This window comes from Oryzias latipes, chromosome 5 (genome assembly GCF_002234675.1).
Source record: "Oryzias latipes chromosome 5, ASM223467v1".
In the NCBI taxonomy this organism is placed as follows: Eukaryota; Metazoa; Chordata; class Actinopteri; order Beloniformes; family Adrianichthyidae; genus Oryzias; species Oryzias latipes.
Genome location: NC_019863.2, coordinates 26,413,833 through 26,429,503, shown reverse-complemented (window position 1 = coordinate 26,429,503; position 15,671 = coordinate 26,413,833). Strand labels below are relative to the sequence as shown.

Here is a 15,671-nt window from a genome sequence, read left to right as displayed (position 1 = left end):
AACATTTCATTGGTCACAGTTCTTCTTCTGTGGTGGCAAATAAACAACTCCTCTGACACCACTGTAATCGACGACACCTATCGGGGATCTGAAAATAAATGTATTTTTATGGGCAGCATAGTTCTTTCGGTTTGTTTGTTTTTTGACGTTTTGGTCATTATTTGAAAATTTCAAGCCCCTTTCCCCCCAAAGTGGATTGCCCATATCCTCCTGAGACCCAGCCCAGTCATTCATGTCCTCTATAATGGACATTTTGTTAACCTGTATATTTCTAAGGAATTAAGAGATACCTTTCCAAATCCTGCTGTAATCTGTAGAGGACATCCTGGGCTTTCCATTGATGTGTCATGTGATGAGTTTGCATGCTGGGAACTTTAAGTTTTACCTCTACAAAGATGACTGCCATGCCATTTACCTCATTTTATGGAAAGGTGAAAGGCAAGTCAAATATTCTGTATCTATTCCTCTTTTTACCATGATAATTGTATATATTCTTGTCCATAAACATGTTAGGAACAATATTTTTAGATCTGAAAAAAGTTTCATGTTTTCAGTTTTAAAACAGCAGGCATTTAATGAATGTCCACTATAGAGGGCACCGGGACCATTTTAATGTATTTAATGACTGCACATTATTTTAGGAGAAAAAAGTGAAGCATAGAGGATTCTATACCAGATAGTTGAGAGAGATTCAGATTTGGAGCTTTCAGATGATAAAAAGGATGAGATTCTGGAAAAAAATAACTGTTATTTTTTATATAACTTGATTTTTTTTGTTTTTTTTAAACGTCCATCAGGGCGCCCTGCCTATCAAGATGACGCCAAAGTTTGTGAATACCGGAGTCCAATCTCATACTTTTCACAGTACATTGAGGATTTTGAGGATCTGTTTTTGATTTAGTTGTGTACCAACTACCGGGGAATTACACTCCTCAGCCTCCCCTGGGAAAGTCTTTAGGCCACAGTACTGGAGAAGAGAGTCCATCCGATAGTCAAACCTCAGATCCAGGAACAACAGTTTGGTTTCCGTCCTGGTCGTGGAACAGTATAATAGCTCTACACCTTCTCTAGGGTGCTGGAGGGATTGTGGGAGTTCGCTCATTCAGTCCAGATGTGTTTTGTGGATTTGGAGAAGGTGTTCTACCGCGTCACCCGTATCCTGTGGAGGGTGCTATGGGATTATGGGGTCCGGGGAGCCTTACTTAGGGCTGTCCGGTCTCTGCATGACCGGAGCAAGAGCTTGGTTCGCACAGCCGGCAGTAAGTCAAACCTGTTCCCGGTGCACGTTGGAGTTCGGCAGGTCTGCCCTTTATCACCGGTTCTGTTCATAGTTTTTATGGACAGAATTTCTAGGGCACAGGCAGGGCCCGGAGGGGGTCTGGTTTGGGGATCACAGGGACTCATCTCTGCTCTTTGCAGATGATGTTGTCCTGTTGGCTTCATCAAGCTGGGACCTCCAGCGTGCATTAGGGCGGTTTGCGGCCGAGTGTGAAGCAGCTGGGGTGAGGGTCAGCACCACTAAACCTGAGGCCATGGTTCTCGACCCAGAGAAAGGTAGTTTGCCATCTCTGGGTGGGTGGAGTATCCCTGCCCCAGGTGGAGAAGTTTAAATATCTTTGAGTCTTGTCCATGAGTATGGGAAGACAGGAACATGAGATTGACAGGTGGAACGGAACGGCGTCCGTAGTTATGTGGTTGCTGTTCCGGTCCGTTGTGGTGAGGAGAGAGCTGAGCCAATAAGCAAAGCTCTCAATTGACCGGTCGATCTTCCTCTGTAGCAGATGGTCCAATAAGTAACAAAAGAGTGATGCTGAATTTTTTTGTTTTAGAACAAAATTTAATGTTTTTTGGGTGAACATCACTCTAAAGATTTAATCTGCTCCTTTTTACTGATTTAACATATTGACTTCTATTTTCACAGAAATATCGTCCTGTTTTCCTCTACAGTGGACGTGTTGGGAAATTAAAATAAAAAACATTTTTAAATAATTAAAATTGTAAGGTGTTTATTTAGGCCCAAATAGAAAGGAAATCACAAAAAACAGAAATTGTAAGACACGTTTTTTCCTCGGTTCTCAGGAGGAAATATTTGTATTGACTAAGCTAACTACTTGAAATAAAACATTCTCAAACCCTATCGTCCTAATTGTGATCGAGACAATTAGCCTTTTTATTCGAGCCCTTGCTCTTGGAGTTCGACTTACTGCAAACTTAACAGCAGGTCATCTTCTGATTCAGTTAATCGGAACTGCAGCTTTTGTTCTTTTTCCTATCATGCCCTCAGTTGACGCTCTAACATCTGTTTCACTGTTTTTATTAACCCTCCTGGAGGTTGCCGTGGCAATAATTCAGGCATATGTATTTGTACTCCTATTAAGCCTTTATCCTCAAGAAAACGTCTAATGGCCCATCAAGCACATGCATATCATATAGTTGACCCAAGCCCTTGACCCCTTACAGGCGCAGTTGCCGCCCTTCTACTTACCTCCGGAACAGCGACCTGAACACACTTCAACTCTCTAGCCCTAATATCCCTAATAGTACTGTATTACTGTTTCTGCAGAACCTGCATAAAACAATATACAAACAAACCTTTGTGTCTGATTTACAGAGTTAGTGGTTTTCATCTAGTTTGTCTATTTCTCTTAGGAAAAAGTGCTTGCACCAACTTGAATAAAAAGCCTGACTAAATGAAGCCACTGCTGTTTTTCCACACCCTCTCCTGGCATAAACACATACAAAGTGAGTGAGATAGTCAAGCATAGAACCATAGTGAGTGATGCAGTCTGTCAGGTGACTTCATCAAATGATGTTCTTTTTGTTGTGGCTGCATGTCGGATTATTTCTAAAATATGACTTAAAAAGTAAGTGCAATTTTTTTTTTACAATTATTCTCTTAAACTAAAAATCTATAGTTTTTTTGGACTGATGGGTTATTTTGTTAATTCTCCATTTAAAATATTTCTAAGAAATATAACTTAAATAAAATGTTGCAGTTGTTTTACAAACTAAATTCAAAAATCTGTAAATCTTATTACTCAACAATGCTTAGACTAAATACAATTTGATAATGTGTGTTGCTTGTGTTTGCTTTGAAGATTAGAAATGCAAACTATCAAAATTCTGATCAAAAGCAATTCTTCAAAAAAATCTTGACTCTAATAAAAAAAGTTAGAAAATACATTTCCTGAAGACACAAATTGTAAATGTCAAAATAATTAAGCTCACGTTACTGTCAGAAACTCAGTGCATGCCCTTTATCTACATTATATATGTGTCTAAAATGCATATTAATAATTGATTAACTTTCAATTTGAAAGATGCTCACTCACCACAAACAGCTGAGAGACCTTAACTATAGATGTTCCTGCTTTGATGTATTTGGTTTCATCATGTCCATTACATCTATTTCAGTTACACAAAAATCTTTTTTTTAACTGATTTTAATGTGGATTATCTTTCAAATTAATTTGACTTCATTTGAATCATTTTTTACTCTCTTAAAGATGTTTGCAGAAGCCGTCTCCAAATGCCACGATGGACAAAATACAAAATTCCACAGTTTTAAATAAGACAAAGTATGGTTTAAGTGAGGCAAATCCACATTTTCATGAGTCACACGACTCCAGGTGTACTGTCAGAGAAGACTCCCTCACAGGCCGGACAGGTAGGTCTAAAAATTTAAGGTGATGACATTCTGTTTTTAGTAACAGCTGATCCCTGTACTTTTTATAGGATCTTTGACTGAAATGGACAGTTTGTCAGAGCTCTTTTCTACTGAGGACACTGAATTGTCTGACACCTCTGTTTCACAGAACACAAGAAGTAAGCTGCTCTCAATTCTCAGTCTTTTGGCCGATTTATGGCTGCGACCTTTATGGATTCTGATGTTTGATGCAGGAAAAGTCCCTGATGACCACGGCATGCCATATGAGAGTAAGCGAGGAGCAGCATCCATCCGGAGCCCATGTTTTGTGGAACAGGAGCCAACGCCTCTGCAGGTCCAGCTGCAGTCCTCTGAAGAGATTTGCACAATTCCTGAAGCCAGCCAGTCAGTCACGGTGATCAGGAATCAGGGCAGCCAGAGAACCATCTCCACTCGCACAGAGGCAGATGGAAGTGGTGAGCAAACTGCCTCTCCTACACTGCACACTATTTGATATTTCAAACTGTATTCTTTTGTAAAGCACTTTTCAAAGCGCTTTTATCTTGTTTTAAGTTGTTTTAACGTCTTTGTGCTCTACGCTTTTCTAAGCTTTACTCAAAATCAGCACAATAGAGATGTTTTCATCTCATTAAGAGCTATGATCTAAAGAAATTGTCAATTAAATTAATCAAAAAACTTTTGCTTGGTACTCTTGACAACAGAAAAACTTGACTTAAGACTCATAAACACTCAAATTGCACTGTAATTTTAGGTTCAATTTTAAGTGGTATTTTAAAGTTCGATAAATGATGAAAAGTTAGAATGCCATTTATTATCATTATTTTGGAAACAAAAATGTAGATTTATGTAAGTGTTAGTTTTAGATTATATAGATTTATTAAGATAAAAAAATGCAGAAAAATTGCATTCTTATTGCATTCATATTTTGTTCTAAAATTAGTCCTTTTTACCTATTAGACTAGTTTATTGTCACTGTAATTAAGATGAGCCATGATCAGGCTGAAATTAAAAAAAAAAATACAAAACATTTGATTAGAACTAGCAAAAAATCCTCATCATTGGGCTGTTAACCATTCAGTTTTAAGTAATTCTTAAAATTTTAAGCTTATTCTTCCCCTTTTAAAATCCTGTGTGGAACTCATTGTTCCTAGATTTTTATATTTTATTATAAGATTTTGTGTTAAATAAAAAGGACTTGCTGCATGGACAGATCATTTGATTAGTGTTCTTTTCCTATTTTTAGGCTGCCTCCTTTTACATCTTAAAATGTTAGTTTTATTACTCCGCTTTCTTTCTTTGTTTTCTTTGCAAGATCTTTGTGCAGCGGTCCTGCTGGCCTGCCTGTTCTGCCGCCCACTGGACTGTCTGCTGGCCACATTCAGAGCCTGCAATGGCTGCATCTGGTCCTTCTCTTCATTCCTGTGTGGCTGTGAGCCCTCTGCCCTGCAGCCTCTCCAAGGCGTCATCCAAAGCTTCAGCCTATGCGGCTGTCCTGGTATTCGCAGCTTGGTGTGCACTCCATGTAACATCTGCCTTCAGGCCACAGAGTGCCTGGACCTTGCGATGGAAATCTCTCAAATGCTGTACCACTAACAGAACGCGACCAAATATGAAGCGACAAGAAACCATTTATTTGATAGAGTCTTCTGGAAGCCAGTCAGTGGGAACAGGCGTGCTACATGTATTAACAGTCGATGTTAGCACTCTTATCACTTTACAGAGTCCTTGCATATAACAAGACAAAGCTGACCATAGGTGCTTTGAATGGGGGAGTAAAAACAACATAATCATCATCTGCCTCTTAGAGAAGTACAGTGTTAAAAAAAAACAATAAAAATTATGCATGTGCTTTTGCAAAACACATCCATTTACTGTACATAAGGTCCTTTAAAAGCATCAGACAAAAAAACAAAACACTAAACTCTTTATTTAATAGAACGATTGTATTGCAGTTTCCACTCAAATAGTCATTATTATATTATAAAAGGGAGGTGAGACTAGTGGTTTCAAGGAGTCCAATATCAAATTTATACTTTATGCAACAGTTATGCATTGTCAGCTATCTAATCAAAAATCAAAAACCAATCATAAAACATGACGACAGTTAAAAATCATCCAGCGATAGATAAAATGAGACAAACGATCACTGACAAATACAGATATTAGTTATGAAAAAGCAATTATCAAATGATCAGATATTTAAAAAAAAAAGTATAACATTGTTCTGCATTTTCCACCACAGAATGCATTTCAAAATGAAATGATTTGCTATTTTTTTTCGTAGCTACTCTTGAAGAATTTCTGCTTTGGCTCACTAGCTGCAGCAGCAATTTTTTTATTTTCCCTACTTGTCAGCTTGATGACATGAAAACTGGACCACAGCGCTCTGTTGCGTTATAGTAAAATAAACAAAAGCTCTCATAAAATGCATAGACTGTCACGAAGTAAGGTGCAAGGAAGTTGCTGAAAATATAAAATTCTTATTTACAACTTGTGGTGAATGTGTTCACATGCCAATTCACTTTATTACGATCCCTTCTATAGCTGCTGGTGAAGCACAGATGAAAGCAATCGGCAAAAAACCCCTGACTCCAGTTGGCTTGAGAAATTAAAAAAACGACGCATCGTGGCATCTCTGCATAAGTTTGTTATTCTAATATTCTTAATTCTTATTAAAAAGTAACCTCACAGCTTTCTTCCATACAAATAATAAAAGCATCTAATAAATTCAAGCCAAACATTTATATATCCCTCTTTTTTTAATAGATCTTAAAACTTTTTAAGAATGTATAAGTCTAATCCTGCTTCTACTTAATTTACAATATTCCATTTGAATAAGTTTGTTTCTTTAAACATAATCAGTTGAGCTGTTCCAAGTAGGAATAATAGTAATTAGGTCTGTATGGCAAAAGGAAAATTAGGAACTCACTATGTTTTGATCCAAAATGGAAGTTAGTACTCATTTCATCTTATTAGTTTAGTTTCTACTTGAAAGTCCAGCGCTACAGTCCTGTACAGAGGTTCACGCTATGGAGGACAGACTGCCTTTCCTGATGTTCCTGTCGCTGTCAACTCTCTGAGCACACAGAGCGCATCATAAGTCCTCGTCCATGTCAAGGCTGCTTCTGCGGCTGCTGGTTTTAGAGGCACCTGGTGACAAGGGGGAAAACAGTGACTCGTCCACCCGGTCAGGAGACAGGGCGCACCCCTCGTCCATGAGAATGTCTCCTAAACCCACGTCGGGGTAAAGCGCGGTCGCTGAGGTGTCATCGAGCTCGGCAAAGGTCAGGCTGCCGAGATCCAGAGGACTGCTGATGGTGACTCCTGCAGGCGAGTCGGAGGAGGGCGGGGACAGGAAGGAGGTTGGCATAGAGGCTCCAATGGCTGCGAGGCCCATGAGGTTTTGATGTGCTGTGACTCCTGTGTTTGGAGGCAGCGCCTGGCCGCTTTGTGAAACCGGTTGTGGCTGCAGGGAAGGGTCAGAGTTTAGATCTGCTGAAATGCCAGCGGGCGTTGAGAGGCCATGGAGCCGGGCCTGCATCTCCAGCTCCTGAGAAGAGAAGAAGATTCGAAAGGCTCTGACTGACAGTGCGTATTATAGTGCTTCAGTGGGAAAATGGTTGCCCCTTCTGGGGCTTTTTTTTCTGCATCCTTGTCATCCAAACAACTCAGATCATCACACCAGACTTTGAGGCTGAAAAAGCAGCAACAAAAAGTTGTTTTTTTTCTCCAAAATGCTTTTCCTTAGCTTTACTGTAGATATAATGAGACACCACCCCTCAACGTTTCTCTTTTGTAACCTAGTCCATAGAATATTTGTCCAAAAGTCTTTGGGTTAGCTCAGATGTTTTTTTTAAATAAGAAAAGATTCTTTTGTCCCATATCTGCCAGTCGTGCTCTTCTCCTATAAAGCTCCAATCATCTTTTGATTTATTTTCAAAGCGTTCCTATTGATCTTTTAATTATGATTATTCTGTTTTTAGCCAGAAGGGAAAGAAACGGTGTTGTTTTCTCTGGTATAGTTTCTACAGAGCGGCAGTAGTTTCCCCTCTGACTTTTGGGTGGGACTGCTGGCATGGAGCCACCCCTTCCCTCCCCGTCACGGAGCAGAGCAGGGATCTTGTGGTCCGTCCAGCCCTTTTTGTTTTTTTAAATAGTATTCAGATCTGTTTGAATAAAATAAATGCTCAGAAATGCAGTTTTGAGCCTTATTTTCTTTATACAATGTTCTCTTTCATCAGAAAAATGACACAAGAACATGTTAAAAACACCAAAAACGTTAATCAGAGTAGATCTTAAACTCTTTCCTGCATCTCTTTCTTAGTGTTGAATCAACGTCAAAGTCAGGTCCGATCTGGAGTTCTTTACTTGCTGTAGTTAATAAACTGGTTGAGTCCAAATGAGCCTTTCTGTCATGACTGTGACAGTTTATTCTCATTTTTATCCCACTGGAGATAATATTCTTGCCTTGCTTCTCTGAAGTCCCAAGCCCCAACAAATGTCTCTATAATCCCTCAGACAGATATTTATCAATGACTTTGCAAAACATGAGAAGACTCATAGCATCAGACGCAGAGTGGTCTTGTTTACTTTTCTGGATCACGCACAGCTTGTGTTTATTCAGCTCAGGCTGGACTGATCGCAGACATCTGCAGTTCTTGTGGAGCCTCCCACACAAAGCTGACAAAAATGATGCATTTCCAGACATGTGAAAACAGAAACTAAGAAGTCAACAGCCTGAAGTGATTACCAACAACACACAGCACACCTACTAGTTCTTAGTGGATTCCTGCTGCAGAAATCCCCAAACATTCTCTCCAGTGTCTTTTCCTTGTAATGATTTCAGGTGTGATCCGTTACAGTATGTGTGTTCACTGATATATTCAGTACTTTAAGATTTATGTGTAGAAGCTTCACAATACTTCTGTCCAGCTGCATCATCACAGGTTTATGGGAATCTGACAAACCTTAATGATGAATAACAGGCTGAAAAAAAGAGGCTTCCTGCTGATCTGAACATCTTTTGTGTTATTCGTGATGTAGAATTAAAGTTAACAGCGTGTAGATTGTGTTTGTTTCAGTCTGTTAGTTCATTATATATCCGGCTGATGTCAAAACATTTCAACAGAATCCAGCAGATGTCCAAATTTGTTGGAGATCTCGTTTGGACAAATCATTAATAATGTGAACCAGTGTTTTTCAACGGCACACTGGTTCCGTGGGAAATTTTCCATTTTCACTGATCTGAAAACATTTACCATTGCCAGGAGATCAACTCTGTGTTCATCCAAAAGGGCTGTGATTGAGTTATTAGGACATGAAAGATCACACATTTTCTGTATTTGTGTTTATTTGATTCTATTAAAGACATTTGGATGAGAATGTTGGTACAGCGATTTAGCCGAAAGCTGTTTTTTTAAAACTCTCTTCACCAATCATTCTTAGAGGTTTGAGCAACACGTCATCAGACGTGGTTAATGTCCTCTCTTCCTGGTGCCAAAATGGCTCAAAGTTTCTCAGTTCTCACAAAAATAGCAGCTCAAGATCGCGTTTAGCGGTGTTACTTCCCACAGGATCTGTTGTGTGTAAAAAGTGCATAAAATAATCAAACTTAAAGACATGAGTCTGTCCAACTTCAGTGGCACTGTTAGCACTACATCTCCCATGATGCATTGGGTTACAGTGTCAGCATCTTTTATGCTTACGTACTTTCTGCAATTTACACCTGACGCCATTCGCACGTCATTGGGCGTCGAGTTTCAATGTTAAGTCGATGTACAGACGTGATCTGAGGTCCTTTATTTGTTGGCATAAACAAATAAATAAAATTAATATATTTTATTGTTTCTATTTATTTTTTTTGAGGTTACAGGAAATTGTATTGTTATAAACTAACTGGGTACATTTACAATTAATTTAGTTCAACTTTTAGGAGAACCAGCCGGAACTTCAAGCTTTTTGTGCCTCAGTTATTACAATGAAATGCATGTGAGATTTGGGACAACTGTTCATCAATACACAGTACAGAGTTTCTCTCTTTTTACATTTTTAGTTGTTGGTGTGCTGCTATGGGATTTTTGTCAAGAAAAAACACACACAAAAAAAAATCACTTCAGCTCAAAAAAAGGTTGAAAAACACTGATCTGAACTATCCCATTTCTGAGTCAAAGCATAGAAAATATATTTATAAGTTAATGATTGAGCAGAACCAGACCCACCTATATGTATTAATTCAGATCTCCATTTTTTAACAGAAACATGGATTGTGTGTATAAGATCCAGACAGGACAGCCACTGACCTGGATCCGCAACATCAGGATGTGGTTGGCCTGCTCCAGCTTTTTCTGTCGCACTTCAACATCCTTGGCTCTCTGCTGCTCCTTTTGTAACTTTCGGATGTAGTCCACAGAGGCTTTCAGGATGGTGCCTTTATTCCAGCGCATCTCTCTGTCGTTGTTGGAGCATCACCATAAGAATGACAGCAATCATTAATGGTTTTTTTTTTCAAATTAGTGTCAGTTTAAAAAAAAATGATTGAAATAAAAATGTTGATGCTGTGAAAACATACGGGTCACTTGACTTTGGTATCAAAGTACCCAGCTCTTTGATGCGGTCATTGATGTTGAATCTTCGCCTCCTCTCAACTGAAGCGAGCGCAGACGACATGTGAAGAGAAGGACACACAAGGAGTTGACTGCAGACCAGAAACATGTCCTCAAGAGGATTTGCTCCTCATTCTACACTGTATACGCAGAAGCTGGATATTTCTTATACCACATCTACAACAAAATATTTAAACCTGCCTTTAATAAAGATCACAGGATTATGAATGCCAACTTACTGAGGTTATGGTTGTCTTTCTTCTGTCTTTCTTTCAACATAGCTTTGGTGTCTGAATCTGCAGGACAAATGTCAAAATTATATCAAATTCTTAAAAAAAAATAAAAAACTTAAAGGGCCTATTTGCTGCAAAATCAACTTTTGAGATTTTAAGTGTATTTTAATGTCAATTCCTCACAAAAAACAACCCTGAAGCAGTGTTTTGATCCATTAACTGTGGGCATTCCTCTAAAAACCTGCTCTCTGAACACCAGCCACTCAAATTCCACAAACACGAGTGGGTCCTTAAATTGTGATGTCACATACTGAGGAACAGCCCCTTCCAGAAAAAGTCTGCGCTGCCAGCTCCACCCCCAGACTAACACACACACCTACTTTCTCTGCGAAGCTAGCGGTGATCTGAGCTGAGGGCTTTCATTTTATATGCACAATATGCACATTAGTCCTGCACAATAAATCGCAAATTTATCGTTATCGCAATAACAAGCTGTATGAGAAAATTGCAATTAATGTTTACCTTAAATGTCTTAAAACACTCTTATGGCAGCTTTAGTTTTTTATTGAATCAAACAAAATCCCTTAATGCATTTGACCAATCAGATGGACCCCTTTTATGTTAGATGTTCGCCTCTTTATGTAGACTAGTGCCATTTGGAGTATAATTTAAGTTATGTTGACTCTTATTTAAATGAAACTGTTGCAGCAAAATAGAAATTATGTTTTTGGTTGTTTTGTTATTTGTTCATGTCGTCATCAAAATATTTATCACTGATATCGCAAATCACGAGTTTTCCTCATATCATACAGCCCTAATGCACATCCATCTTTGCAAAAGTTCGGATGGTTTTTTTTTTTGTGGGCAAAACGCAAACGCACTGCAGAGGCCCGATGTAGGTTGACATCATGAAATGGGCGGCGCCCACATGGAGTGAAAGGCAGTTCCTCAGTGATTACATCAACTTACTTCCGGGCAGGAAAATTAGCTGCGAAAATAACTTGTATTTCATGAAGAATTCATTCTTTAGTGTGCCAATGGTAATATATTATAATATGGAGATAGTTTACTCTGAAAGGCTTAAGAAAAGCATGATATAGACCCTTTAATGACACCTGATTAATGGTCTGTACCTGTCATTTCCCTTTTAATCTTTGGAAGATCGGCAGGACAGGAATTGCTGACGGTGAGAGTGGGTGCTGCCACACCGGGGCTGTGGTAGAGTTCCAGATGATTTCCGGGGAGCTGCAACAGCAACAAAATGTCACAATATTTGTAATGAACACCAACCATCCACCTTCTCTGATACCGAACAGCACAACAGAAGCATTCTGTGGCATTAGACAAACAAAAGCATAGGAGAAAAAAAAGGGAATTGCAGCAAAAATAATGAAATTAACCCCATTTTGTTCCTTTTTGTTGTCCTCCAAGAGCATCACCACGATCCCCATTGTTTATCTTGCAGCGAAAGTCAGCCTTCTTATGAACTGTGCTGCGCCTTTTACGAGCACTATCCACTTCGGCTGGCTTCTTCTTATCTTGTACCGTTCAACAGTTTTTCTCCGCCCAGGCTGCACTAGTGTGAGGTGCGGGTGCCACAAATACCCACACCATTTCAGAATTCCACACATTAAAAGAGAGCGACTTTTACGAGAGAGAAAGAAAATATTTACCCCCTGAACTCAAAGAGCAAACACTAGGGGGGAAAAAAAGGATTTATGTTAATATAAATAGTGTTCTAGATACCGTGCTGGGCAGCTGGAGGCCCGGGTCAATAAATGTAATGATGTCGTCATTAAAACTGGATTCAAGGCTAATGATGTCGTCAATCACATCGTCAATCTGGGGAACACAAAAGATAGAAAACTGGTCGGTATTCTGGTTTAAAGTGTAGGAAAGGAGAAAAAATCAAAGCAAAAGAAGCAAAGCAAGTGTTCAACTGCAGATGCAGTATTTCACATGTTATTGTGGCAACAGACCCACAGAAGAGCGATACCAGAAGACCTGCATCATCACAATGAGAGCTTCAGCTTCAACATGAAGTAATTCACACAAAACAATGAGTAGAGAACTTGACATTCAACTTCTTAAAAATGAACGGTTTAGTAATCTGCTGTGGAAGCATTTCTTTTTACAGAGTGAGAGTAAGCCGTACTTCCTCCTTGTTGGATCCGATGTTGAGCAGTGCCATCGGACTGTTGGGGGCACTGCTGGCTGCGTGGGCAACTTCAGGGGCAGAATTGGACTGCGGTACAGGAGACACACCAAGGCTCCGAGTAATTGCCTTATTTCCCAACGTGGTGGAGAGGTACTGCTTCAATTGCTGGCTCTGTACCTCCTTGAGGTGGTACTTTGTGGGGTTCTCCAGGTGGGTTTGCACCTGTCCATAAAAAGACAGAAAAACCCACAACATATGAACAAAAAATACACATTTGAAGTAGCTGAGGGAAAAACAAAACAACACAGTACAAAGTATTAGCTTTGAATATATATTATTGATTCATTTTCTATTGTATTTGATGTCAGCATCAAATTTCAAATACTATGGCCAACACACTAATTCTTAAATAGTTTTAGGTAGTTTTCTTAACTTTTTCAACACTTCGCAACTCCTGCAGTAAACAAAATACTTAAAGTAAGTAAAGTAAACTGCACTTTTGCTTGGATGTGAACTGTGATTGCTAGTAGTGGAATAAAAATCATGAAACTTTTACTCTTGCTATGTTGATTTTAACAGATTAAATAATCTCAAAAATTATCATCTGAATCCATTTTTAGGAATGACCTTAACTCTTCAAATAAAAAAGAGCAATCAGTGCTTGTCATTAGGAATGATCTTTTTGACAAAACATTTTAGATAAATGTGAAGATGCATATTCAATGCATTTATTACCCTGTTTCCTATTTGTTGTTACTAGGAGAATTCAGCTAAAAGCTCTCTTACTTTAAGCACCTCCACAGGCACTTGTGCTGGTGGGGGACGAGCAGCATTTAGATGCAGGGACACAGAGATGGCTGGAGTGGATTCTGAGGCGCGGAGCTGGGAGGCCGAGGCCTGCTGCTGGGCCTCGCGCCTCTCCTGCTCCTGAGCTTGCTCCCTCATGAGCTGCTGCCGCAGCAAAACACGAGACGACATGGTGAACGCCGATCGAGACTTAGGGATGAAGCTGGAAAAGAAAGAGAGAGGGAAAAGAAAGATGTTAGGTGTGCTGCAACTATCAACTGTTTCAAAAGGCAAAATGTGTTGCCTGCAATTACATTTAAATAGAAGATAAAATAGATCAGAAATACAATTAGAAAAGTGGCATCCAGTTATTTTTATAGCATGTCAGAGTAGAAATTTAGTATCTGTGATTTTAGATTAAAACCCCTATTATGCTTTGGTTTGAAACATTCCTTTTCTTTTTGCTAAATGACTTAAATAATAATAATAAAAAAGGATTTTAACTATATATGTGTGTATATCTAGAGATTGAGCGTTGGCTGACAGAGAAAGGTATTTCTGATTGTTTTATCAATATGTCATATTGATCTAGTCTGGTCCAGATCACCTCTACTGGTAAGTAGTTGTAGATGCTTGTCTACAGAGCTGGCTGTGTTTCTCTCTAAGAAAATAATAATAATAAAAAAAAATGTACACAAACATAAACACCATCATAACTTGCTGTCCTCGGCCCTTTGATTATCACTTTGTGGTTTCTCTCTGTTGTTAAACCAGAATGAGAGGAAATTCCCCGCTATGAAGAACAAAACTCCTGTTTTCAGAATCAAAGGTTTGGCCTTCCGGGAACTTGCTTTTGACAAATTCTTGCCATACAGTTGTGCCAGTTTGTGTTCCATGTTTCTTGATACTGTCACTACAAAACAACATCTAAATTTAGTTTAGGAATTACCTATTGTATTTTATGACTGATTTAATGTTTTTACACAATTACTGCTATGAAACCCGTTGAGACAACTCTGTTGTAATATTGGGTTACATACATAAAATTGAGTTGAATTGGATTAAGAGAAATCATCTAAGAACATATTTTTAAAAAATTAATCTAAGGCTATATTTACATTCATTTTGAGAGAGAAAAAATAGTAAAGTACCATCTCGTGGATCTTTTGCCACCAAATCATAGACCTAGTCCTTGTGTAAACCATCTTTTAAGACTAATCTAAAACCGAATCTACCACACATCATAGTGTTTTGATGTGGTTCACTTCGTTTTACCGCGTTCAGTATTGGTTCGTAACGTACAGCGTGATTGCACAATATTGCGTGTTTTGGTAGCTTTACCCCCCGACAGAACAGCTTTTGACTCTATTATTTTCTTTATCACAGTATCACCATCATATTCCTTCTGACTAGTGTCCAAAACGATGGTACCACGGTTGTTTATGCGCTTTTTTTTTCCGAACTGCGAAGACGCATTCCTGTCTGATTATGTAAAGAAAACCCCCAGCTTGAACGCAGAATGGTCGTTGTTTAGCTTCTCAAGTTACCTTACTTTATAATTTTCTTGGATCGACCCTCTTAAGAGACGTAACGGCTGGCGTCGGGAACTTTTTCAGCTGTTTTCGTCATTTCCATTTCGTGAGAGCTTTTGGGCTAGCGTCATGACTTTGCTAGCAGTTCATTTTGACAGCTCCGTGGTGCTAACGACGCCGGGCCCGCGCTTTGCCGACACAAGACAGCGTAAAACGCAGATTTTAGTACATTAAATGCTATTATCGTCACAGCTAATGCAGACAGTCGGTTCTAAAAGACAGCATTGCTTATATTGAAGGGAGATCTGCTTTCGAGCAACACGCTAAAAGTACAAGATAATTTTAAAACAAAAAAAGGAAGTTGAACCAACCACCGCTAAATCATGGCTATCAAGCCCGCGCTTATTATTCAAAAAGGTCCTGATAGACATAGTTGTGTAAAATACACACCATACGTATCAACTTGTTAAACGTCAGATCCATAAATCTCCACAGAACTCCAGTTTCGTTGCCATTTCTCAATATAGCCGAGTGATTTGATAACTGCTAGCCTCCGTAATGTTTACGTTAGAGCTTACGCAATTACGTCATCAACTGTACGTCCCCCGCAACTTGTTACTGGTGTGCCCAGATCTGTTTACTGTTTAGAGATTCTATCTTTAGCTTATCTTAAAATAAAATTAAAAACAAAAG

At 39.0% G+C, this 15,671-nt stretch overlaps 2 protein-coding genes across 3 annotated transcripts; one reads left to right on the top strand and one right to left on the bottom strand.

Moving 5' to 3' along the window:
* Positions 1-3,508: 3,508 nt before the first annotated feature.
* On the top strand, positions 3,509-6,199 carry LOC105354156. The gene is made up of 4 exons (XM_023955159.1): positions 3,509-3,667; positions 3,736-3,825; positions 3,901-4,122; positions 4,980-6,199. Exons 1-4 carry the CDS (start codon positions 3,538-3,540, stop codon positions 5,258-5,260), a joined length of 723 nt encoding a protein of 240 aa, XP_023810927.1. The 5' UTR covers positions 3,509-3,537; the 3' UTR covers positions 5,261-6,199.
* Positions 5,278-15,562, bottom strand: tfe3 (transcription factor binding to IGHM enhancer 3). Of its 2 annotated transcripts, none has more exons than XM_004069096.4 (9): positions 15,429-15,562; positions 13,447-13,669; positions 12,658-12,882; positions 12,249-12,344; positions 11,636-11,747; positions 10,509-10,565; positions 10,236-10,311; positions 9,967-10,114; positions 5,278-7,217 (listed from the first exon to the last, which is right to left on the bottom strand). In XM_004069096.4, the coding sequence occupies exons 2-9, from the start codon at positions 13,636-13,638 to the stop codon at positions 6,762-6,764; spliced, it is 1,362 nt and encodes a 453-aa protein (XP_004069144.1). In that variant the 5' UTR covers positions 13,639-13,669; positions 15,429-15,562; the 3' UTR covers positions 5,278-6,761. The 2 variants fall into 2 exon arrangements, with proteins under 2 accessions (XP_004069144.1, XP_020559128.1); XM_020703469.2 differs by lacking the exon at positions 15,429-15,562 and adding an exon at positions 14,999-15,124.
* Between the last annotated feature and the right edge of the window lie 109 nt (positions 15,563-15,671).